This window comes from Temnothorax americanus, unplaced genomic scaffold (genome assembly GCF_048541705.1).
Source record: "Temnothorax americanus isolate GAGA-0224 unplaced genomic scaffold, ASM4854170v1 Scaffold5, whole genome shotgun sequence".
Lineage (NCBI taxonomy): Eukaryota > Metazoa > Arthropoda > Insecta > Hymenoptera > Formicidae > Temnothorax > Temnothorax americanus.
In genome coordinates, this window is record NW_027509657.1 from 2064432 (window position 1) to 2091695 (window position 27264).

The 27264-nt window shown below is 36.1% G+C and overlaps 1 protein-coding gene across 2 annotated transcripts in view; it reads right to left on the bottom strand.

Moving 5' to 3' along the window:
• Positions 1–38: 38 nt before the first annotated feature.
• Positions 39–27264, bottom strand: part of LOC143903760 (uncharacterized) — a 94476-nt gene continuing 67250 nt past the window's right edge. For both annotated transcript variants that reach the window (XM_077417649.1, XM_077417648.1), the window contains exons 3-7: positions 17025–17102; positions 15342–15523; positions 13089–13287; positions 10738–10844; positions 39–9246 (exon numbers count right to left, since the gene is read on the bottom strand). In XM_077417649.1, coding sequence (XP_077273775.1) covers positions 9121–9246; positions 10738–10844; positions 13089–13287; positions 15342–15523; positions 17025–17102 — 692 coding nt within the window. In that variant the 3' untranslated portion in view covers positions 39–9120. The remainder of the gene's footprint in view (positions 9247–10737; positions 10845–13088; positions 13288–15341; positions 15524–17024; positions 17103–27264) is intronic.

The window sequence follows — 27264 nt, forward strand, 5'->3', positions numbered from 1 at the left end:
TAGTGAAGAAAGTGCGGTCAAAATAACACGTCGGTGTGTTCAATGTAAAATTTTGTAATATTTTATTAACAAAGCTTAACAGCCAATAAACAAGTAATGCCTCTTTCGCGATAACAAAGACACATCGAACGAAATCAGAGCGTTATTATTATTGCGGCATACACTTCCGTCAAACTGATCGGTTGACTAGGATCTAATATAGTTGATGTAACTAGCCTATGTAAACATACAATATCAGCTATATTCACTATACCCCTCCGTTGGGAAAACTCACAGGTGTGATAAATAGGAGGGCGGATCGGTGAAATCGCTATAGCGTAACGTTCTATGAATATCTAGCGCTTTGTTACGTTCTTGCTATCTAATCTAGCATGGTTTCTAAGTCTAATTGTTTTGCTATTGAATTTGTTCAGACATAAGCTGTCGTTACGGTCGTCCAATCGCGAGGACAGCACCGTCAATGGACAGAGACTTGAGCTGCGTTCGTGAAAAAGCTCATCTTCCAAGATTGATTAGCTCCTAAAACTCGTAAAAGAAAAAAAAGAGAGAGAAATGTCCAAGCGATTTGTCACGGAGAGTATAAAGGCTCTGAAATGAATGTATAACAAACAGCTTGCTTTAAACAATAAATAGAAGATAAAAAGTACATTTTTCCGTATTCTTGAAGAAAAACTAGATCTTTTATATAATTTTGTATATCAACTCCTCTAATCTCTAATCTAAAGAAATGAAGAGTTAGATGCGGTCCTCGCGATTTCCAATCGTAACGGAACGTATTCGCAACAGTGTTAGTTCTCTTGCACATATGACTATATATGCTACGACCAATTAATGATATCAACAATCGAAGTAGGAAAAGCGTGTACGTGTATATATAACAACGATTACTCTATATAATTCATTAAAGATCAAGTCAATTCGGAAACGTGCGCGTGTAATAAATCACACGGAATCTCAACGTCAATAATTGTTTTTGAAACTTTGCAATCTTAGATAGCAATTAATTTTTTCAGATGATTTTAAAATAACGTAGATCAATAACATGTATTATATATTGTTATTTCATTGCACACAATCTTTATATAAACAATAGAAAAGTTATATGCTGCGCGTGCTTGACTGGCTCGCAATATTAATTATAATTGTTAATAAAATTATGCTAATTGTTTTTATAATTTTGATTATAATTATAGATAAGAATTACAGAAAAAAATTATATTATTGTGCACTAATTTCCATTATCAATATAGTTCCAAGAAAGATAAATGCAGTCATAGAAGAAACTTTTTCAATTTTCAAGCATCTTCTGTACGTGGAAGAATGAATATCTTTCTTGCTTTAATGCTAGTCCAAGACTCACGAACATTGAACAGCTCTCGCGTTATTCCGTCGACGTGCTTCGTTGAATTGCACGCTTACGATATGCCGACGATATTTATTACAGCGCACATTTTACAAAGTACGCAAAAGCTAGCTGAACTAACGATACTTCTATATATACTGGGCACTATACACCGAGACTCTAAGTAAACGGGGTCGCTTCACTTCGCTGACTGAAACGAATGATGAGATGTATTTACGCAGAGTGACTGTTTAAATCTGTAAATTTTATGCAGAATGTCCCGCCATCAGTAACAGATTCCTCGAATTGTTTCGTTCTTATCTGCAATCTTGCTAAAAACCAGCGTACTGAAAAATATAGAAGTTAACTAAACCCGATAGAATCGGTTTTAAAGGGAGTCTAATAAAAAAATGGATAATCAAGCTGAAAGATTAGATTTCGATTAGTGTGTATATTGAGAATAATTTAAATTTGATATTCAATAATTTAATTCTCCACAAAATATATTCCCCTGTCGATAGTTCGTAAAGTCCCCTTATTCCGAGCGAGACACTTTGCATAAGGTTCCGTATTTCGTCACAAAGAACTAAGCGATGCCGTTCTCCCCTCAGGGTTGATTCCATTCACGAAAAGTTTGCCAAAATATATTTCTTCGTAAAAATGTTACATCTATATATATATATTGCACTCTTATCAATATGCAATCAAAGCGCTTAGTATTAGAAAGCGGATATAGCACATATATCTATGTATATGTACATAATATATATATATATATATATATATATATATATATATATATACCTACACATACATACATGTATATATACATACATATATGAGTTCGACGTGTAGAAGAGAGCAGATTTTAAAACGTTAGATCTTTTTTTTTTATGTAATCATGCTTTTCGCGCAAAAGAGCGGGCACCATTACACAGATAGATAATGATAATGGGATGATTATAGACAAATAGATTGGTCGAGAATATCATCTGTGAATTTGCAAACACACTTAATTAGGAGCGACGACGAGATCGAGAGAAATTCGAGTTTCCTCACAACGGAAATCCAACGGGTTCCTCGCGATTAACATTATTGTACACTTATCCATGTATATTTAGTCGTTAATGGTCCTTCAATCTCCCGCTATGGTCATTTTATTTCATCATCAAATTGACATATTATTGGATATTGTTTTATTTTACCAACTTTAAAATTAATTAATGCATAATGTATTCTCAGTTTTGACATTTAAATTGAAATTTTACGTCAAAGGATGGTAATTAAGATTTGTTTATTATTATCTACACATATTTAATTTGTAATGCTGTAAAATAAAGAGAAATAAACAGCTCGTATAAAAATTGATGAAACTTTTGTATTTAAAACGTTTTTATAAAATATAAGGGCAAATTAATTAAGAAAGATCGAAGAACCGTTAACAATCAGATAGCTTATTATAATACTAATACAATTATGTAAATCTACCATATACACTCTCTTTAAAACACATTCGGTAGATCTCTCATATCTGTCATTTGTATACGTTCATTATTTATATATTTTATTTTTTTTTAGACGATGTATAAATGGCTATTTTCGCTGAAATAATCTTTAACTTTTACTATACCTCAAACTTCCATCAAATTTCTTCTAGCATTACACAGATTTACATACAATAATCATTATATTTGATATGAAGAAATATATATATGCGCGACATAATTTCAATTATAAAAAAAATTTAACATCATGAAACCTTACGATTGAAAGAGTTTTGATAGTAAAAATATTAATAAAATATTTGTTATAAAAATAAATAAACGCAATGAGAATTGTTTAACGTTATAAATGGATCGAGAAGTAATAGTTGGATAACGATCAGTTCAGCGAGCGAGAGCACGGCTCTCGGAGTTACAGCCAGTACACTATAAAAATTTGACAGAAAACATACACGCGCACACGTACCCACAAGCAATTGCATTCGCGCGCGCTCACGTATAAACTTTCAAAATCTATTTGGCACTCTCCTAGTTTCATCGAAAAGGCGAGCACACTTGCTATTATTTTTCAATTCAGAGACATTGCATATCGAGTAGCTTTATTCCGTCGCTACATATACGGTTTTTTAGCGGTACGCTATATCTTATATGTATATGTTCATCTTATACGTTTTACAGTAATTGGTCTAAGAAAGTTCCCGGTTGCATAAAAAATATCAGCTGCGCCGCCCGGAGCGAGTCAATCGCCCGGTGATAATCACGAGTCACAATGTAATTCTCGTTACAGTCATATTGTAAAAGCCTTCTTTGCATCGCACGATTTTCATACGTATATAATCGATTTGCATTTATTCGCCTTAAATGCACAATTTTTCTAATTCACGATAAATGTTTCTATAATAAAAATCAACCTTCGACTCTCGCACGCGAAAAATATGAGGTCAGTCCAAAATTCTTCATTTTTATCGATTTTTGATAATCTTGATTTAATTATGACTGACATTAACAACACACCGTATATGGAAAATCGTACAATGAAAGCGAGCTTGAAGAAGTATAACAACCAGTTTAATTAGTGATAAAGGAAAAATTGAAGATCTTAAGATTGAAAGAGTCTATGCGGATCGACTATTTTGCTCCAGACAAGCTGTGTGAGTCACAAATAAAATATAAAACTCACAATCTCAGTCATCATTAGTAAATTATTTTCACACATATATCTATAATTATATTATCTGACGTATAAAATCCAATTTAGAGAAGCTCACAGTTATAACAAATCTTACTTATAATAAACAAAAATATAATAAAACTAAGTTATATAAGATAAAAGATTGTAATAAAAAAATATCACAATACTCTTATTGTAAAAATTTTTATATTTTTTTTACTTTTTTACTCTCCAAAAAATCATTCGTCGATATGAATAATACAGGTAATTTGTTAGTATTTAAACGTTTGTAGAGAGAGAGAGAGAAAGAGAGACAGATTTCAGACTCTTCAATTGATATTCATTTACATTATCATATATGGATCAATCCATAGATTTATAGATTAATTATTTTGGTCACATATATTATTCACGGATTGGATATACAAGACTACAAATATCTTTACACAATTTGCATCGTAAAACGGATATATAGATATAAAGATTTCCATATGGCATGTGAATATTTAGAGTTTTCAAAGTGCCGGAAAATATATCCCGACGGAATGTGAAAGCTTTGTCCTTAAAGTGATGCTAATTTTGAAAATTTTTCTGAAAATTTCTACAAAATCAGTTAATCAAAAATATTTTTGCTTGCAAAGATGCATAAAGAGTTTCCATTTCTGTATTTAAAAAAAAAAACACTTCTTTAAACTTCTTTTACCGTGGAAATACCCTGCAAATTTTTTTTCGAAAACCGTATAGATTTTCCAAAAAATAAACCGTTTAGAATACAAATTTGCTATTCCAAGACATTAGAAAATAATAATAAAATTGAGAATTAATAAACTGCACTTTTGTTTTAAAAATCCATTAAATTATAATGACATGAAAACTTATATGAGAATATCTTTTGTATCAACGTGTCTTAATGTTCTTTTTATATACACAATATATAATAGAAGTTAAATACGTACGTCGAAAGCTCTAGAGTCTAAATGTTCAACGCGAAAAAAAAATGTTATGAACGTGCTGGATGCAGACATATTATTGCTAGCGATTTTTTGTTAAGTCAATTGCATGAATTTTGATGAATTCTTTGATCTTTTTCCAACAACATCGTTGCTAGATGGTAACGGATATTAAAATTCAAACTATAACGTCCAAACTATAACGTTCAGGCAACAATATACTGCATAATGTACTGTATAATGTCATTGATTACTGTCGCTCAATAATCTGATGTTATTGTTGTTACATCAGGAGTGTGACGATAGAAAAGTTATTATATCCATCCATCACGAGACCTATCAAAACGAAGCCAAAACATTGGAGTATTGACTTCCGTGTGATCGATGCTATTTTTAAAAGAGGAGATACCACTTAAAAATATTTCCTTTTAGTAAAAATTTTGATTTGCACATTTAATTAAAAATTAGCAGATAGAAAGCATTGTTTTGATATTTCGAAACATATTGCACGCTTCTCGCCTGTATCCAGCTTCGTGAATGTTGTTCGAGGATACTAGTTAGATTTGATTAGACATTTTGATGAATTACACTTCGTTTTGATTACACAGTGCTAGAACGGTTTAGAAGGGGGATACAGTGTCGAGGGGAGGGGGAGCACTAACCACCGGCGGACATTGGAAAGGGCCCGCAAGCACGATCGAGGAGCCTCCATGTCGTCCCAATGTCTGCCGCGCATTATATTTTGCATTTTGATTTCGGGCTGTCAGCCATTTCTTCTTTTATATGTACTTTAGTATACAGTATACATCGTTACACGCTTATAGACCTTAACGATACAAGAACAACAAAATCCTAGAAGACCCTCTTATTACGATTGCATCTCGAATTAATTGCTGGCGCTAATTCACGTGGGTGCAACTGCATTACGTGCAGGTTGCATTTTGCGTTACGCGCGACCGTGTAACACGTGCGTTTTATACAGGGTTCTGTCGTCGTTTACGTAAATACTTACATGAGGTATAGCACTTGGAGAACATGGCACATTTTATATGTCGGACAACCGATCCGATGATATCCCCCTGTGTTTATCAATATCAAACAGCACGATATGCATATTCATATGCACACTGCAGATGCAAATACTCTGAGCGAAAGTCCGTCGGGAAAGAGATTTGCGAAAACGTCAATTTTTAATACAATACCGACGATCAACAGACTTTTATCCTCTCACACGAATTATTCAAAGCGAGTCATTTAATAATTTCAAAATTACGAATTATTTTCGCTCGGGCAATCGTGTTCTGATTCGAGCCTGTTTTGATTTATTTTCATTTTGCGATTTTTTGACGAGTAAGTCGTAATTGCTTTTCTTAAGAAAATCTTTAAGTTTAATTTTAAAATGTTTTTAAATTTCTCACGAGATAATAGAAATAGAATATTTTCGTTAATATTTTTTCTTTTATTATTAAGCACTTCTCGCATAATTCTTCGAGGACTTTTTCATCGGAGTGTGTATGATAAACATGATGTCGATGATATGTTCGTTATGCCAAATTAATATTTAATTAATGCTCATCTTCCGAGCATCTTACATTATTTAATATAATGTGTACGGAGAATGTTACTTACGATTATATTATTATCGTCAAGCATACGGAATCTTATTACATATTTAGCTATAAATGCAATTGTTTTATGATGAATTTTATGTGAACCCCAATGATATTTAATTATCAACCAATTTCCTTTCTGTCCAATAAGATCTATCTAGCGTTGGAAAATCGCGCTTGATACAAATACTCGAAAACTGCGTTTAACGCTAAATGTACGGTAAATTTAATGCGATTCTATCCTATCTATATGTATGAATATATCCATGCCCTGGAAAACCTCGCGCTGCATTAAAAATAAAAATGTATGCACGTGACATTCTTGCCGTTCTGTTCCTGCATGAAAGAAACATTAGTTGATCCATATGACACAAATCTTAGCTTATTTCGCGGTACGTAATGAAGGCGTTGCGTGTATTTTAAACAGGAGACCATTAATATTTATGCTTTGTACATACGACAGAATAGCCGATTAATATTCAACACTACGTGCATATTTTTGGTTACGTAAAAAAAGTGATTGATAAAAATGTAAATTATATCGTAAAAAGATTGATTTTTAATTGAAATCGGTTTGAACAAATATCGCTTCATTTAAGCTGAAATGTGAGGACAAAAAAGTTCATATTACATCACATTTTATCTATGAATTTATGATTCACCCCCAAATATTCAGTGCTGAAATAAAAACTCGTGTGTATGTGTATGTACGTGTGTGTGTGTGTGTGTGTGTGTGTGTGTGTGTGTGTGTGTGTGTGTGTGTGTGTGTGTGTGTGTGTGTGTTGTGTGTGCTAGTTCCACTTTAAATCTGGATCTATATTTTAATTCATACATTTTGAATTTATTATTTTAATTTCAAGACATGCATTCATGTCTTATAAAATGTTGTTTAAAGATACATAGATTTAAATTTAAAATATTCCAATATTATATACCAAATATGTGACTCAAATAATATCCATACAAATTTCCGCATTTAAAATTGGCCTTGTAAATTTTAAGCGTTAAATCATTAATCAATATTTCTTATTCATAAACGTGTATTATTTTCAGTATTTCTCGAACGCTTTTCAAACCGCCTAATCTCTGTCTTTGTTCGCAGATAAAAAGCGAGGATTCAAATATTCCAAATTTTACATACTAAATATATATGCACGCAATATATACATCCAAATATTCCAATAAAATCTTCATATTCAAAATTAACCGTATTGTAAATCTTAGTTTCAAGTGTTGAATCATTAATATTTTTCGTTATAAATACATCTTCTTCTCGCAGAATGTTGCTCGAGCGTCTCGAGTCGTTTAATCTTTGTCCTCTTCGTAGGTAAAGCGAATATTCGGTCGCGCGAGACCGACGACGTCCTTTATTACGAGAGTCCTACACAGCAGGAAGCAGGTAATAACGTGCTCCACATTGACACCACTCTCACAATTTCACGCTAAATTCACGCACACGAGTTACAGCTATGTACAAACACACGCACACGTTCTTATACGAATTTACTCGACACCCCGTGGATCCTTGCAAATTGTTCCTAATTCATTACGGTACATCACATGCATACGACACTCACTATACAGCGCATCTAGTCTCTTTTATTTGTGACGTGCGAGCGACTATTCCGATCCAAAATCAGAAATTATAAAACAATCTCTTGGCCTCTACGCTGGGATTCTCGCGAATCCTGCTACTTGGACTTATTTGCTTGGAAGGACTCGAGTCTCTTCTTTCACAAAGTGACAAATGAGATTTTTTTAAATATTGAATTTTAATATAAAGTTCTCTAGAATCACATCATTATTATATTTCATTCGCGAACTTTATTAATTGCTTCGGAATTACGAAAATTCAGCGCGATATCATCTTCTTTATAATATTTATCTCGAATTTAATCATGAATTGTATTAAAATCACCTAACTATATAACGAGCTTTTTTCATTCTCAGTGAAATAATTTCTACCTTTAAGCATCGAATAAAGCTGATTTTCTGTCGATTTGTTTCTTTTCCGCGATGATTGAACAGCAAGTAGCAGCATTCTCACGGATATACGAGAACAACCTCGTGACCTACCTTGACTCCACGACTATTCCATCTTCATGATTTGCGGCGCTATTATAGCACGTCGAGCTGCTCGTTGCTACCGGCACGACGTTCGATGACGTACTTCAGCGTGATATTCAACCCCTTATCATCTCTCCTACCTCTTGCCAAAACTTTACAAAACACGCGCGAGGAGAAACGGGTCTAACTTACCTGCGAGAAACTGTCTATGATTGGTGCAAGATTTGCCCCAAGATTCGAACGAACAAAGATGACGTTGTTTTTGGCGAGCGACTCGTCAAGGGTGAGGAAATGGGAATTCGCGGATATATTAGGTATTAGGATAGAACATAAAATCACAGGAATTGCTCTGTCGAAAAACTATATCATCAGTCAAAGCTGAAGCGTTCTGTGGTTCACCCCCTTCACCGACGACCACGCGGCGACCTCGAAGAATTCACAGGGTCATACGTGGCGAACGGTGGAGGGGGTCGGGCCGCTATGCTTGGTCCACCTCGTGACAGACTTCCATATAGTCCGGGTTGTGCATTATATCCTTTATCATGTCCTTCAGTATTGTGTAACGCGGGAACATCGGGTACAGCTTCGAGCCGTTGTACTCCTCCTGCGACAGAAAGTGGCCCTTATTTTGGTCATTAATAAACGACAAATTATATGCATGCCTGTTTTTTGTCCTGGGTGTTTCTCATGATGCTATTCTTCATAGTATTTTTGATTCATAACTGATGATTGATGTGTATGTGTGTGTGACTGTATTCATCACCAAAATTTAATAAACCAAATCCTTTCCGAGAAAAAGTTCTTAACATCTTAACCCTTTAATGCGTAACTTTGCATATATGCAAAGCAACTTTTCGATGCACCGTGTATCTTACTTTCCCTTATGAAATGCGAACTGAAAACGCACGACTTTGCACATCAGTAAAGAGCCTTCTCTTGCCCTTTTTTCCCTTCTGAATGGGAAAACCCAAAAGATTATTATTTATTTAAAAAGTACTCGGAATGCGCTACGAAAAATTGCGAATTTAAGGGTTAAACCATAATAAAACGTAGGTCAAAATGGGAAAAATTAATTCTAAACCATGAAATTAATTTTTCAGGGAGTGGAGAAAAATGTGTCCAAACAGTTTCTTTGACTTCAAAAAAGTATTATCTACGACAATTTCCAAGTGTATATTCGCGGAAGAATCAAAGAACGTGAGTTGATATTACGATACCTTCAGTCGTCTTTAATCTCTGATTTATTTGATACTTTATGGAGGAAGAACGTAAAACGAGTAGATGATAACTGCCGTATTATCGACCGGAAAGCGTTATAAGAGTATATAGAGAGAGAGTAGAGAGAGAGAGAGAGCGCGCGCGCGCGGTACGCAACTTATTGGAACATAAAAGGAAAAAGGGCGATCGTAACAATGTCCTAATATGACAGCTGGTGTTACGTTTTGTCCGCTGTTGAACAATATTATCTTTTTACGACCATACTCGCGGAACTGTATACGATATAATTCATGTCAAATATTCATTCTGACCAGAAAGAACATTGTTATTTAAAAAATATAGTCTTTCCAATAAATTGTAATTTAAAAATAATAAAATTGCATAAATTACATAAATGAGGAATGGGTGTTAAATTTTTTGGTTAAATTAATTATTAATTTAATTTAATACTGATATTTCAAAAAAGTTTAACTTTGATGCCGAAATACATATGTTGATGTTTCACACATTAATTATAAGATATAAAGAAAATGTTCAATAAAATTTCGAGTTAAAATTAAAATACATTTTCACACGGAAGAAGAATGATGTATCAACAGCATCAGTGTTATTAAGATAAAATTTATTGATGCAATATCAATATTAATGTACAAAAAACATCAGATAATTGTTTTAATAATTTAAATATTTGGTCCAATAACATCCAATTAAATTAACTATTTATGCTTGTGGCAACTCGTGACGTCGACGTTTAATTGAAGCAACTTCATTTTTTTTCCGTGCAGATATTTATGGATTAGTATTCCACGCAAAATGCAATTTCCTTTAGACATATCTATTTATGTGATAAGTAAGTTAAACGTAGCAAAATACGCACTTTCAACACTTTGATGAGATTCCTCAGACCCGTGTACTTCTTCAGCAATCTGTACAGATCATTAGTCATCTGGGTGTTCTCAGCTTCGATTTGCGCCGTCGTCATATCTATGCAAGCCACATCATACTTATTAATTCATTTCGTTTGATTTTGTTTATCACAAATGCGGTTCTCGTAAATACAGTCCCAAAAAATATATCAGATCACGAAAAATATGATTGTTGCGTAGCTTTCAAAAAAAGCATCAATAAAACGCCAACAAAGTCAATCACCTTTTAAAAAATCATGTGCCTCATTCTTAATAGATTTCAAAACACAACGTCCGTAGAATTTTTTAAGTGAAATTGCTTTCGTGTTGATCACGCGATATAAAAGCGCTATATCGACGCAGTGTAACAAATTTTTTGAAAAAACTTTTCAGTATTTAATAAGCGAGCATAAAAACGCGAAGCAATGTCGGATGTTGCGTGCGGTTACATCAACGTAGTTCGTTCAGCATTGCACCGAGATTAATTAACGCTCAGAGAAATATTGCTCTTGCTGGCAAAATGAAAACTAAGCGGAAACATTGGCCGTTAGTGTGTACGTTTACATGCAGCACAGAATCAAACTGAAGTACTGGCGCAGCAATTTGATATCAGACAAATATTTTCAAACTTTCTGTGTAGCTTTTACTTTTTAAAACATTTTTCAAAAACGTTTCTACTAAAGTTTTTTATTATTCTCATTGATTTTTCATTGACTATAAATTCTTGCTGTCTGAAATATTTTGATAATAGTTTTTACAGAAAATATGTTTATTATTTTCGACAATTTATAAATAGTTTCTACATTGTATATTTAAAAACACAGTATGTTTCGATTCTCCTCTATCAAAATATAAAACAAAATAAAATAAAATTAATAGAACGGAAAGGTACGAAGCAAAATAACAAAATATAATAAAATAAAAAAGGATGTATATATGTATATATATACACATGCATACACACACATATATATATACACATATAAACTTGAAAAAAATTTCCAATCAATTAAGCAAGTTAATTAATGGTTTCAATTAACTATTGTTCAGGCCATTTGTATCGGACGGTTTCAACTAAAACTTACATTCCGTTACGAAACGAAGAGAGAAAAGAGTCTTCGATTAAGCAAGCGAAAAACGGTGAAATATTGTATCGGTGAATATTTTTAATTACGGCACCGGAGCGCGGCGCTATCGACAATTTACGTTGTCAATAAGTTCTCCTTTTTACTGGAGTAATTTACGAATCCGCGATAATCACGCGCGAGCGCACGATCGTACAATTGTACAATATCGCAACAACGTTCGTGTTCGCGTTTACAGTACATCACGTATTTAAGGACACAAAATAAAGAATAACTTTCACATCAATTTCACCGTATATTGCGATAATGAAAAATATCATCATAAATCGTCCACGCTCCGGAAAAATTATGAATTGTTGTACGAGGCATCCTGTTGAATATTTATGAGAGTGCAAAAATCGAGATAAACGAGACGTGAAAAACAGATTAATTAGTGGCTCCTAAATATCTCGAGTTTTCAATTCTACAAATTTTAAACCATCTCCCAGGACTCTCTCGAGTTTTCTAACTTCGACTCGAGAGAAATAAAATTCAATTTTCTAAGATCTTATGAATAAAATGTTACGAAATATATTAATTATTGCTATAGCAACGTCATTTTAATATACCGTTAATAACTTCGTTCTAAATATTATAAAACTGATGATCGTGAGATATTGCACTTATGTTTCGTCTTGATGGTACAATGGAACTTTGATATCTTCGTCCTTTCGAATACTACGACAAAAAATGATATATTATGCAGGCTTGAAAGCTTTCCGAGGAACATCCACTGAAACGTGTCTCTTCCGCATAATTTGCACAGCATGAAAAATATCACAATTGTTTCGCGAGCGCAGAGTACAAGCGTATAATATAATACATAATTGTGTAGACTTTTTATAATTATAATGAAAAAAGAGTAATAAATAAAAATCATTCTAGAAATAAAATACAAAATTTAAATTAGTAATTAAATTAAAATTGAACTAGAGATTTCTCGTTAAGCGAAAATTAATGAGTCAAAAGAAACGACCCAGGGTCGGGCTCACAAATAAATTAATTGACTTCCTATTCATTGAGTCTCGAATCGATTGAAGGAGTTCAAGTCAGACAATAATCAAAGTCGCAACTAGGAAAATGAACGGCACGGACGAGAAACAATTGACGAAGGACAATGGAGTGTTTTCTTTCTCCGGCAAAACCTACCACTATTACTACCCTCGACAACGATCGATTACCGCACTCCGAATACTCACTCTCGAGTCTCTCGATGCGCTCTCTCTTGGTCTCGGCCTCCTCGGCAAGACGCGCCGAAGTTTTCACGCCTTCGCCGCTTTTGTGGGTCTTCTCCATGATGGAACAGGCACGCAGCACGAAAGCGGGCACGGTCTCCTGCTTTTCCTGCCTCGGTATATCCACCAGCGTCCAATATTGCGTCTCCAGCTTAATTACGTCCTGGAAGAGCAAAACCGTCGGTATAGCTCGGGCTACTGTCGCAACGACAAAAAAGGAAAATGGAGGGAAAAAAGCAGGCGCGCTTGTGCAAGGCGATCGGCCATTGTACCAGCGAATCCTTTTATCCGCGTGTCTTCGAACGAGTCACTGGCCCATTCATCAGACGTGGTTTAAGAAGATCGATTTCATCCTCGCGTCTTAGGAAGCGTAGCATCATTAATCTGTATTTATATCTAAAATGATAGCTTACAAACTGTAGACATTTTGTCTGAAAAAATCTAATCTCACTATATAATTTTTCTATTTATTTCTTAAAAATATATTTGGTCATATAGTTCTGTACTCTTATAATTTTAAATAAAATATCATCGATATATTTTTGATTTTAATTTCTTTATTTTAATTCATTATTATATATATATTCTTTTAATGCCAATTTCATTTTTACTTAATTCAACATCGATTTTTTAACATACTGACGATTAAAATCGTTTTGAAAGCTAATTTTGATTAATTCCTGCTTGTTAATTTCGTAACAGTAAAAACACAGCTAATTTATTCAATGCCGGCAATAAGTAGCAAGTTTATGCAAAATCCTTATACAAAAGATTAACAATAATATATCTGCATTACAGTGCTCCTGTATTATTTCCTTCTTCTCTCGTATCTAAGCGTTTCAAACAATACACCTCGGGATTACAACGGCCACCGATGAAACAAACAGCACGATTTACAGGGGGCAATTTTATTTCGCGTTGGTATATCGCTTGAGGATTAGTCATCCCAAGTTGGTTTTTCCTCCGCTGACGGAGAAAAACTCCGAGCTCTCGAGTCTCTCGATAGCGGCTGCAGTTCCGAACGAAAGTTTACACCAGAAACAAACGTCGTCGCCCGAGCAAGTGCACCTGCGGGACCATGCAACGATCGCGAATCGCTGTGTATGCACTCCGCGGGAGCAAAAGAACAAAAAAAAAGGGGGAAAAACAGAACTGAAAGATGACGATAACGCGCGCTCATCTTCCACGCCGACTGCGAATGTGTCCGACAATCGAGCACCTGGCTATATCTTTCGCGTGCATCTTTATTTGTTGCTCATCCCGCGGATGTGCGATCTATCTTTCGGACAACAAACGTTGCGCTCCCTGCGACGTACGTGGGTACTTCGAAAAATAAAATGCCTGCGTGTCGAATTGTTCCCTTTTGCCGTTGCTCGTCCGTCGATTTTGTGCAGCTGGGAATTTCGCGCCGAGTTACACGTGGACGAGCCCGGATATTTTGCGCTCTGTTGCCCGTTTACTGACGAAATATCGTACATCTGTCACTTTTCCGCTGTTTCTTTACTGTGTCTTTTTTCAAATTATCGTTTCTCTATCGGTTTCATTGAGGCTCAATTCGCAAATTTATAATACATATACGTTGAGTAATTTCAGAACAAGCTAAATATAATGATACATATTGTGATATATTTCTAGTAAATTTACATTATACATTATCTGCAATTTGTTGCTGATGCCTTTCTTTCTATATTTTATCCCAATTGTGTCAAAAATTCGCAAGCATTATGTATATCAAATATTATACATATAACTTTGTAAATAAGTCTGATTTACCTTTCAATCAAAAAATGAATGGAGAAAAGAAAATGTAACGATAATTTGAGAAAAATAATTCGACGATAAGGATATTATAACATTTGCCATGAAATTATCTAGGAATTATTTATTATAGATAAAGTTAATTATAAGTTTCTCAATAAGTTAATTATAATTTATATTACGGTTACAAGTTAATAATTAGTTTCTTAGCGATTCCCTCTCTGCCTCCCTTTGACAGAGAACCGAGCGCAAGTGACTCGACCGAGTTTCCGCAGGAGCGGAGCTGTTATTCTCCGTTCTTGCTGTTTACCTGGTATAAACCAGCGGCATAATTACAACGTAATTACGTCAAGCGACATTCTGGGACTGACGTTCGTAGACCACGAAGCACCTTGTGCTTCGTGGGACAAAAACATGTGTGCTGCATGCAATTACGACGCCCGGTTCCTCCTGTCTTACCTTGATCATATTTTTAAGGAGGTTGTAACGCTGGAACACGTTGCGCACTTGCTTGCTGTCGGTGTACTTGCACATCAGCTCGACGAGGGCCCTTTTGGCGGTGTCGTAGCTACCGTCCAAACGTATCCTCACGACCCTCAGCCTCTCGTTCGTCTCGATCACCTCCTCCTTCGTTTGCCCACCTGCACCCGCCGCAGAGAAGCCGTATTGCAATTCGAAAAGTATTTGGAAGTATACGGGCAATTTCCCTCGATTACGAATATACCTCGCATCGACACATTTTACTCTCGTGACTGTATTCAATCGATTTTCTTTATCACGCGCTTCAATCATCGCGCGTCGCGTAATTTAACAGAGGGCTGTTAAATTAAGCGCGATGGAAACGACGAAGACAGCGCGCATGTGAATGTCGCCTTCAATTAATTTTCAATTAACTCGACACCGCGCGATAACGTCGGAAGTTTCGACATAAATAAATCGAGCACGGTACGCGACGCGATAAGCAACTCGGTCGACGTGTTTCCGCTGTAGTTTCAGGGAAAGTTCGAATCCCAAAAATAAACAAAATCACGAAACATTTTAAGCAACATATGCTAGAGATATGCCTAAAAAGTCTTAGAAAATTTTATCGATCACTTTCTTATCCGATTTATATTCGATTTTTGTTTTATGAATCGATTAGGACGTATAATTTCGAAAATTGTTAACGAGTTGCGAAAAATAACAATTATCCTTGATTGTTTCACTAAAATAAAATATCGATTTCAAATTCTTTGGAAAATTTGCGATCGAAATTGAGGTCGCGGGTACACGTGTCCCGTACACATGTTATTATCATACATTATAGGAACTTATCTGATCGCATTTCACCGACAGCGGCACGGGAACGTTGACGTCGGAATTAATCATAGTTTCACATTCGTCGATGGGAAAGCGTTAATCTAAACCTGACAGAATTCTCAGTCGACGACGAAGTTTCCGTCCATTCAGCTAATACAGCGACACACCGTTACTCTCCGGACCAACCGAATACAAGAGTTTCCGCTTCGATTCCATTCATGGGACAACTAACAACGTTCCCCGTTGGCAGACGGCCAGACACTTATTTCCGAGCGATATGTACGTACATACGTCTCTATTGCCGATTTATCGGAATTGCTATATTTGGAACGAATGCTCACCCTTCACTTTTAACTCGTTTAGAATAAAATCAAGAAGGAGTTAATAAAAATATTGACAATTTAATTTTGCTAACTAAGATTCGAAGCTAATTTCGTATCTAAAAGTTGATGTCCTAATATAAATGAGATATGTTCTGTGTACACATTTGTCACACAGTTCTAAAGGAAATATTAATAGAGATATAAATATACAAATTATATATTTAGAAATTTTTTTATAAGGCTTTTTTATTAAAAAAAAATTTTCCAGGGAATTATCCTCACTGAATTGCATTCTTCTGGGTGAGATTATCGAGGACGATCATAAATTCACAGTGATTTTATTAGCGAGCTGTATGAAAGTACTTTTAAAGAGGAAGCACACGAACACCCCATCGTTTCGCAGTCTTTTTCAGCGTGTGAAGTTATTGAGTCGCAGCGATTTGCCAAGATACCAGCTAAAGTTTAATTAAACTAACTCCCACGCGAGAGATGAATGTGATAAAATATCGCTCGGACTTACTGGAAGTGCCCTCGTCCTTCACGTCCTGAACGATCCTCCGCACGCTCTGCGTGAACTTGCCGACGAGATTGGTGCTGGCTGAAACATGCAACATATTCGAGTTGAAATAATGGTTCTGGTCTATAAAGAAAACAAATACAATACATCTCGCAATTTTGAATTAAACAGCCTCGAATTGTTCAACGCTCGATGAATAACATTACAAAGTCAAATTGGCGAAAACGCGCGCGCTCCTTTCCACCGCGCCGGATAAAGACGCGCGGGAATAATGGATGAGGTCCGCTGATTGTGAGAGGACGAGAAAAAGAGATCTCTCTCTATAGGAGGAGGGGGGGAGGCACAAACGTCACTCAGTGTATCCGGCGAGTGGAGAGTGGATGGACTTGACGAGAAATATACCAACATCGCTCGCGTCCGTCCGTGTCGGGCGACATTAAAGCGTGGCAGCGCGGAAAAGCAGGCTAATAAAGCTTCTTACTCGTAAAACACGCCGGGATTGTTCTTAAAGCAGCCGTCGAAGTGGGCTTTTTAAGGCGATCAATTCGCCCCATCGACTGCGAATGCGACCGCGTTATCTGTACAACAATTCAACTCCGGCTCAGGCGACTCTTCTGTATTATCGCACGTGCGGCACATGTCGCGTGTTATTAACCGTCTATTTATATTAAGAGACGCAAAATTTCTCATCTGAAATAATAGACAGCTTTATCATGTTTAATCCTCTCGGCCAGCTTAATTCCTTCGCGAGATGAGACCGGGGCAACGTCATATATACCTAACTATACTCCGTAATTTCCAAATAAAAGCTCCTGATTAAACGACGGACTTCCACCGTCTGCACTTGTATCGAATGCAGTAGTATTTGGCTATTTATCGTTGCTGTCGGACTTGAAAACAAAAACAAATTTATAGTTAAAGTGGTCCTTTCGTGAGAACAAGTATTAGATAAGTACCTAAATTTGATATATGTTAAATGTACAGTAATAAGGGACACGTGTACGAAAAATCAAGTGAGGTTACCGACACTTTAAAAGAAATAAGTCATTCTAAATGTGCGTTCGCGGAGCGTGCCATTGTCATTCTATCCTTGTTTACATCTAATGAACGAGAAAGATAGAATGATGTAAATCGCCACGGCCGAGGTTTTCAACGAATAATACATGTACTTAGCGATCAGATGAATACATTATTCATGTCTTAAAATATTCCCTGAAGTTTCTGGATTTCGTACATACCTTGAAAATAAGGGCTTTGCCGAATGTTTTGCTCTGATATATGAGGTTAAATAAGTAGTGGATCCACGCGCATATTGCTTTACTCGTACTGTCATACCTGACCTAACATAAATCGAGTCCAACCGAACTACTATTGTGATATTTTTTTAATTAGTAAATAATTAAACACGATTAACGCGTGCGTGTAAAATCATGTTATATTATTATAATTATTGAGATGTTGTGTAATGTTTGTCACTATGTTTGTTTTCAATTACCTCATGACGGACTGTTACTTGACTAGCTGGGTCCGCGAAAGGACTACCTTAATTGAAACTAAATGAGTAAACTTTTTTCGCGTTGCAGAATTTTAAATAAATAAGCTGAGTTTTACTAATGAGTTTATAAAAGCATGCGAGAGTTAATTTTGGAAATTTCTAAATTTTATCGAGGAAGTTTCGTCACACCGCCACTGCCATATTATGCGTGAGAGTAAAGTTGGCTTAATTATACGAGATAATTCACGCGTTTAACATCGCTGTAAGTCCAAGTAAAGTAACATGAGAATGTATTCAACGAAGTTTTCGATATCTTCCGCAACATTTCTCTCGCGGGGAAAATAGTTCCGTCGATTTCTTTCTTGCGAGGAATCGTTCCGTAGGTTGTTAACGGGTGAACGTAAACATGGTAATGCTGGAGACTTTTGTCGGAGCAAGGAGGGAAAGATTTTCTCTCGTAGCGCAAAACGCACGGAACGCTCAGCAATCCTCTTTTACGGCTTTGTGAGTCTCGCTATTACAAAGCCAAAAAGTCCACATTCCTCGTATTCTTACGGTCTCGCGTATACCCACGATGCGGAAGTTCATTGCGGCAAAACGGAAAACGATTCGAGGACCGTCAACCGCTAAAAAACTTGGGCTTCTTTGAGCAACTTGAAGACGAGTTTTTTTTTACATCAAAGAACTGGATTAATTGTCGTTTTGACGATAGAACATTCTCGTGTAAGAATGTGTGTGTAAAATTTATTATTTGACTATAATATATTTTCCATTTGATCATTTTTTATTGTATCTATTTTACAATGTGAAAGATGATGATCGCACAAAAGGAATAATATGACTCCTCGTTTCCCACGCAATATGGAAAACTGAGTTTCGCAACATCTGTCATGTTCATTAGTATGCTCGTTCGGCGAGCTCGGCTGGCTGAGAGCCAGCTTGTATAAGACACCTTATATACATCTGTACTATCTCGCTCTTTATAATGGAGAACGTTCGGCCAACGCGCGCGAGAACGGTGGATAAACTCGCTTTAATAGTTAGATACTTCGACAGGCTTTCTACGGTGAAACGATTTATTCTTGTTACAAAATAGAGAAGTAAACTTTTCTGTATTTGCTCCACTTAACCGCTCTCTCTGTGACCATTATGTCAAAGTAATTTCATTTTCGATACAGACATCGTACATATCCACTGAAATAGTCCATTTTATCAAAATGATGGTCATAGAGAATTTTGCCTTTAATTACTTCGTGAAATAAATATTTATAAGATATATTTATATATTATAAGTTAGAATAAAATAAAATATTTATACAAGTTAGAATATAATAAAATATAAATATTATAGATATTATATGTTTATATTCAGAATATATAAAAATTATAAATATCAAAATCAGTAACTTTTTTATTCTGAATAAATTCTCTTGGTAGATCAATAGTTTTCTTTCCGTCATAAGCTTTTAAAATCGCGTAATTTTAATGGAACCGACGATATCGAATAACGTAATTTGCCTCAGTGATCAATTACGCGAATGGGGAACTTTCTCATTTTCGTTTTCGTTTTACGGTGTGGCTTTTGGTTGGGCGAGTGCGATACATTCGCGGCGTCATCGTTCGCCGACAAAAGGGCGTTATCTGGTCTCGTTAAGATAATATGATTTGCCGAGAAGCTGGCTGGCTGCCAATCTGTAAAACGTACCGTCTTGCCCCTATAGACCTCCGAATTACTCGGTAATTGCATTTCGTCGACTGGCGGGAATTTAGTGGATTCAAATGGAGTAATAAAGAAGCTTTTCAGATGAAATCTCAAAGTACAAGAGTGTTTGACTATATATTTTTTTTCTGAGAAGAGATATATGGTTATTTCTTCGAAGAATAATCTTATTCATTAATTTTGGCAATTTTATTCATCAATTTCTTAATTCTTGTAGATTTCTATGAAAAATGTTTAATCGACAATTTCAGCGAATTGCATCCTGACGTACGCTCGTTTCGAAGTACGTAGCCTGCAGTAGTAAAGATATGTTTATGATCCGACGTATGCGCTCTACGTAAATACGAAACTAGTTCCGGATATATGTGTATATAAAAAACAAATGTAAATTTTGCTTCACTCTTCGGTAAATTTTGCGTTATACAGAGTATCATAATTTATGATTAGTATACCAATTAGGTATACCAAAAATCGGTCGTTGAAAATCGCGACCTGCGCATAAGATGTCACTACAGGATAAAGAATAACCGGCTGGGTACAAGTATAATCCAATTTCGACATACGTCGCGTCTTTCTCCACATCACGTTTGCGTTTTATAAAATTTTCTAAACCCGACGCCACTCGTGACTCCTTTTCAAGAGGACTCGCGTCAAGTTACCCGCGGGGAATTCCCAACGAAAGGTTCTAAACCCTTCCGGTACGTCACGCAGTAATCGCGCCATCCGGTATTTCATCCGCGCCGAGTCGAGAGGCCGAGGCGAGAGGGGTTGCGCGCACGCCGTCCAGCATTTGTACTTCGTTGCCTTTTCCAGTGGTTTTCGTACGGTTCCATTGGAATTCAGCACGCGTCTCCTACGTGGCTCTCATAGACCGTCGCTTCTTCGATCACGAGGCACCGAGATGTATCTCGCGGAATAAGTGGACGAGGAAGGAGGTCTTCTCTCGGCGGCACACGGGCCGGATGCCAAAATGCAACAAGCGCATTGTCGTTCAAACCGTGCAAAACGGATTCGTTCTCCCCGCATCGGCACGCGCCAGCGAAGTGAACTGTCGTTTTCGATTGCCCGAAGGTCGAACGTGATCGTTGTTGAACGAGCTTTCGTTATCCCCCAAATTCGCGCCGACATCGGCAATCCGTTCCGCGATCAAGTAAAAATAGAAAAAGAGATGTTCTACTGTCTTACAATTGTTATAGATCTGGATTTCCGAGTAAGTTGAAGCTTTATGTTCTTATGTTACCAAGCTCGGTATGCCGGTGAAGTACCTATGTATTTAGAAATTAATACTCGAAACGTACAGGAATGAATAAAAAAAGAAAGAAAGAAATTTGAATCACCGCACACTGTAATTAAATTTCATGAATAAATTAACAAAAAGCAATAATATAAGAAAAAAGCTGAAAAAAAATTCGATGAAATCTACACACCTGCGTAGCTAAAAATTAATTTCATTTCATACAGTCATCATAATGCGAATTACATATAAGTTTATCACATTGCATAGTTTATCATATTTTAACAATCGACACTAATTCTGTAATATTATATAATGTACGGTGCGAAAGCTCTTCGATTTGCTCCCTACCACGCTCGTAAAGCAACGCGATGAGTTTTTGCGCGTGCTGTAATTTGCCAGAAGACAAAAGGCGCGGAAACGACTTGTCTGGTCACGACGAACGTTATTTCCCGAGGCCCTCCTAGGTCCTAACAGTCGTAACCTCGATAACCTTCTACAGGAAGAGAGCGCGATCGTTAAGTATACTCGTAAGAAGAGGGTCGGTCTTCCGACTTCCCAGGATTCTTATTCTGGAAGTCGAAGTTTCTTCGTCGATCTCAGGAGATAGTTAAGCTTGCGACCACAAGCATGTCGTCCTTTTGATCGTTATTACCTCTGGAATTGTCCAACTATCACGGAAAATCGTGGCTATTATTGGAGTCGAATTTTTTGCTCCGCACGCGAACTGGCACAAGTTATTTACCGTGAGATCTGACACAGATAGTTTATCCTAAAAAATAAGATTTTTACCATTCCCTCTAAATATTAGTAATTATAGTATCGATACTATACTGCACAATAAATTAAATAATGTATAACATTTTAGAAATAATTATAATTTAAATATAAATTTTGTTTGTAAAATAAATTCGCCTATTATTTAATTAAATGGCGGAATAATTATATTAATTTTCCGAGTAGTTATTGCGATATCAGCATGTAAGTAAAGGTTTCGCGAAGGAGATAAAATTGTCGTTAATGATTTATAGACGCTTAAATAATTATTGGGCTATTTTCCATGATGATGAGAGTCTTTATAGTCAGGTTTCTCCTAAACTAAATAGCGTTCGATATATTTAAAAATGTAATACCAATATAGAGATCTAAATGTGTTATACCTATGTGACATTGCCAACTATGAAAAAGTCATCGCTAACGATGATGCGGAACGGTTTTGCAGAGGCCGTTTCTTTATGAGTTGCATCCTCATCATGTCCGCGCACTATTGAAGATCGGTAAACCGGATTTTTCGCCAATGAAAGCGGCGCCGTTATTCGAGCGACTGGAATACGGATGGATGCACAGGCGGATCTCGCCACACAGATCAAACGTATTGACCACACCTCTGCGGCTTTCCCGATGCGCGCGTAGTGTGGCCGTATGTGCAGGCTGGATTATACTCTGTGCTTTTTCGCCGATAACAAACACAATTGCTAATGGAAAGCATCGCGTGATTGGATGGCCTTACGCTGCATCCACAGGAACGAAAAAGATTTACTCTGTATTACTGTCAGAATTGGATAAAGTTATCGCGTTATCACTAACTTGCGACGTCAGAAATCAGCGCTATTTTCGATTGTGCCATCGTGGTTTTCAGATTAAAAGAAACGAACTTATATTAACTTAAGAGACGACTTCGAAAGCTCTGAAAGTGTTGCATATTTTATTGTAATAAAATTATAAGCTAACAAAATTATCAATAACAATAAAAACTTTCTTAAAATTTTTCTTTAATATTTCTAGGGTAAAACAGCCCTAAAATATATTTCTATCATGAAGATAGCATAGCTCCTTATTTTAAACGACCGCATTCGTACAATCAATCTCATCTTGTAAAAATTTCGGCAAAATATTTTGCTTGCACACCTTGTTGGAGTCGCAAAGGAACGCCGAGAGAGCGAAAAAGGCAGCGGTAACGAGTGAAAAGCGCTATCCGCTTGATGGGAACTTTTCAACGTTTTCACGTAGGAAAAGTTCCCGTTTGGAAAAGGTGTGCTGACGCGCGCACGGTCCGGCAATCCCACTATTTTTCGTTACGGAACGAAAAACCGTACGATGTACCGTATACATATACAAACTCCAGTCCGAGTAACGCCGGATTCGTGTTGCGTTGGCGTAAATTTTCGTTTACGCTAAGAGCTCGGCTGGAAAATTCAATTTCATCCCGGCGCCGCCGCCGCCGCTAATTGGAAGTCACGTTAGGGCGCGTCAATCGCAAATGCGCGCACATGCTCCCGTTCATCATTCACTTCCGGTATATCGCGTAAATTGATGATTATTCAAAAGATGGTAATGTGTGGATTGGAATGTTAATTAAATAAATCTATCTATTGTTGTTTTACTACTACTGTTATTTCCTGCTTGCGATATATATATATATAATACTTTGTTTATTTCTTCCTCTTTTTGGATTTTTTATACATTTATCTGAAAAACAGATGGAATATTTTTTTTATATATAAAATATCTTATTCCGATAAATTTTTTTTTATACATTGTATAAGAATTATATTCAAAATTTCACTTATAAAGTGAAATTTTAGAAATTAAAAAATTAAGAATATAATAGCAATTAACTTAATTAATTGGCAACTATCAGGTAATCGATGTTGAATATTGAATTTTCCAATCTTTTTGTTTACTTCCTAGGGTAATAAATAAGCTTAAATGAAATATATAGATCTGTTAAAATAAATTGTTAAATATTATATTACTATTGTATATTCGAAATAAATAGTTCTGTATCTCAAGAATTTTAATTTAGTATTTTTTAAAAATATTCTTCCGTCGATATTCCATCTTCTCGAACAAGTTCTGTGCATTTTTTTCAACTTCAGCATACCGTAAAATATTAAAACTAATTGAAAAGAGCTTTTAACTGCGTTAGAAAATTCATCGTTCAAAACTGAATACGACATCACGTTCTCGCGTGATAAAAATTCAGAGAACGCTTTTCGAACTCATTATAACTCACTATAACTCGCTCATTCCAGCAAAACTCTTTTGCAGGTCCAAAGATATTGTTGTGAAAATTCCGTTGGAAAAATTCCGAATTGAGTGTTTCGACGAGGATGAGAATATTTCGAGCCCCAAGACTTGGTTTTATTTAACAAAACTCCGCGAGGCTGCACGTTTGATCTCGCTCCGACGGATGAAATTGCGATGCAAAATTGCGACCGCCTGAGGAGATCGGCGACGGCGGTGGGTCCGATAGCGGCCGATCGGTCGTTAAGAAAGTTCCGCGGGAGTCACGGATTTATCGGACAGATTCCGAGTGGCTACGTGTCGGGACGTGGAGCTCTGCACGCGGATGTAGATAAACGAGAGACGTCTGATACATCGCCTCGCCCGATACTTCTCCTCAGTCGGTCCTCGCAGCCGCGTCTCGTTAGCCTCGAGGGCCCGGAGGCGAATTATTCGAGGTCTCTAATGTTCCGAGTATTTCGTAATACGACCCTCGAAGCCCCGGAAATTTACAACAGTATAACTTCGGTGAATTCAAATTTCGAAGTTATGAATATGAATACTGATCTCCGTATTGTTTCCTGATGATCATCGCGAGAATTAATGTGAGATAGCTTCTTCCATATTTATGCAATGGCATATCGAAAATTAAAGTCAGCGGGATAGTATCGAGTTCCTCTTTGTATACATGCGTATATATAATCGTAAATGTGTATGTGTAATTGTAAAAATTGCTTTAAATGATATTGTATCCACGCCAAGTTGGAAATGAAAAATTCAGCCGATGTTGTCAGTCGATGATGTATTCGAATCGCTATGTAATTACGTAACAGAGATGTAACAATTAGAAGCAAAAGATAAAACGTCATCAATCTGGGGCTTCGTTCCACGTTGAAAGACGGCACTGTATCCTTATATACGTCGAGGTAGATATCGAAGAGCGTCTCTTCTATCGAGTAATTCCACACCGACGTGCACCACCCACTCGACGAAATACCCGGCACACTGATTTTTCTCTTGTCGAATGATATCACGGTGGAAAAACCAGATTATCCGGACACACCTCAATTTTCTTCGCGTAGTAGTTACAATCTAAGTAATATATAGCTGCAGACAGATATGAACAAACGGGATGAGACATAAGTTGGATTATTCATATACAGTAGTACGGATATATATCCGTCAATCTTTCCGGAGTTTTGTCTCGTAGAGCGGCAATCTCCGCAAATTTAGAAATTTATATTGTATCGCTTTCATATTATACAACGTAATATTATATAAAATTAGTTTAACAGTTTACGAAGTTAAATGATATAACAAACAATATATAAACATTTTTTTTAACAGGATACTTCTTTCGCTTCTTCTTTCACAACAGTTTGAAGAGAAATATGTGGACTGAAGAAAAACAAATTGGTAAGCAATGATAAATGGCAAACGATCAATTATCGGTGTTCAGTATCTGCAAAAAAGTGATTTTTTTGCAAGCAGTATCGACAGAATCACCTTTATCGCATAAGATGCATGTATGCGTGTAACGCTGTCAGCATCCTGCCTGAAGAAAATTTCTATCCGCTCAATATAAAAGTTTCTCGTGAATTTATAATTTCTTCTCGCTGGAGATCCCGATTTCAATCCTGCTAACACGACGCTGCCGAAACTTTTATCAGCGATGTCGGAAAAACCAGTCATGTAATATTTTTTTTTGTTACACACAAGGCAATTTCGAGAAATTGTATGACAATTTTTATACAAACGCTGAAAGCAAACTGGCACTTTTCGGAGGTAATAGATCTACACCGCTATAAACGCGATTGCGGTTACAGATAATCGCGCAAATATGCACGGCATTCTATTTCAAACCATTAAATCGCCAACTACGCATTGTCTGTGTGCATAAAGTAATTGAATTTATTGCTGAAAGGCGCAGTGTTAAGTGAAGCTTCGATCGTACTCATGCATCGTACGATAAACCGAGCAGGAATTCTATCGCGCGAGTAACAATCCCCGATTCTCTACCAACCGAATCGCGTGCAGTGTCGAAAAAATTGGTCATGTAATATTATTTTTTTTTACACAAGGCAATTTCGGGAAATCGTGTGACAATTTTTACAAGCGATCAATTGTCAATCATGACAATTCATGTTAAACGTTGCAGTAAATAGTAATAATGGTTAGATAAATAAAAAATCTTTCGTGGATATTTTATTATCATTCAATTGTTTAAGCATTTTTTATGTTGTAGAATATTTTTTATCTAAATGAGACGAGATAATTACTGAAATAATCACGATACGTAGAAGCACCTGACGTCATCTTCTCACGAAATGAGTTTGATAAGTTTGAACGCATGATCTTGACATGTCTAAGAATGCGGATAGATTAGAGCAAAAATATCCCTACTGTGTCACTAAGTAAACGACTGTAATCAAGAAAGAAATTAAGTATATGTGCGAATGTCCAGTAAAAATCTTAAAAAGAAAGCATTTTCATCATTTTTCATATAATCTTCAAACCTTAACATTCAATATTTTAGAAGTATACTTGGAATTGAGCAAACGATCTCATGATTTACTCTCGACTATGAAGCTTAATTTGTAAGAAACTCTTGACTTTCAATATACAACAAAAAAATAAATTATTGCTGCCTCAACAAAAAATCTCACCAATTTTAATTAACTTACAATTTTAACTCCACTTTCTGAAACACTCTGTATTACTGTTCATCAAGAAGAATAGCGCGATTGTGATCATCTAAATGACTGCATCGATGACTGTCACGAGTCAC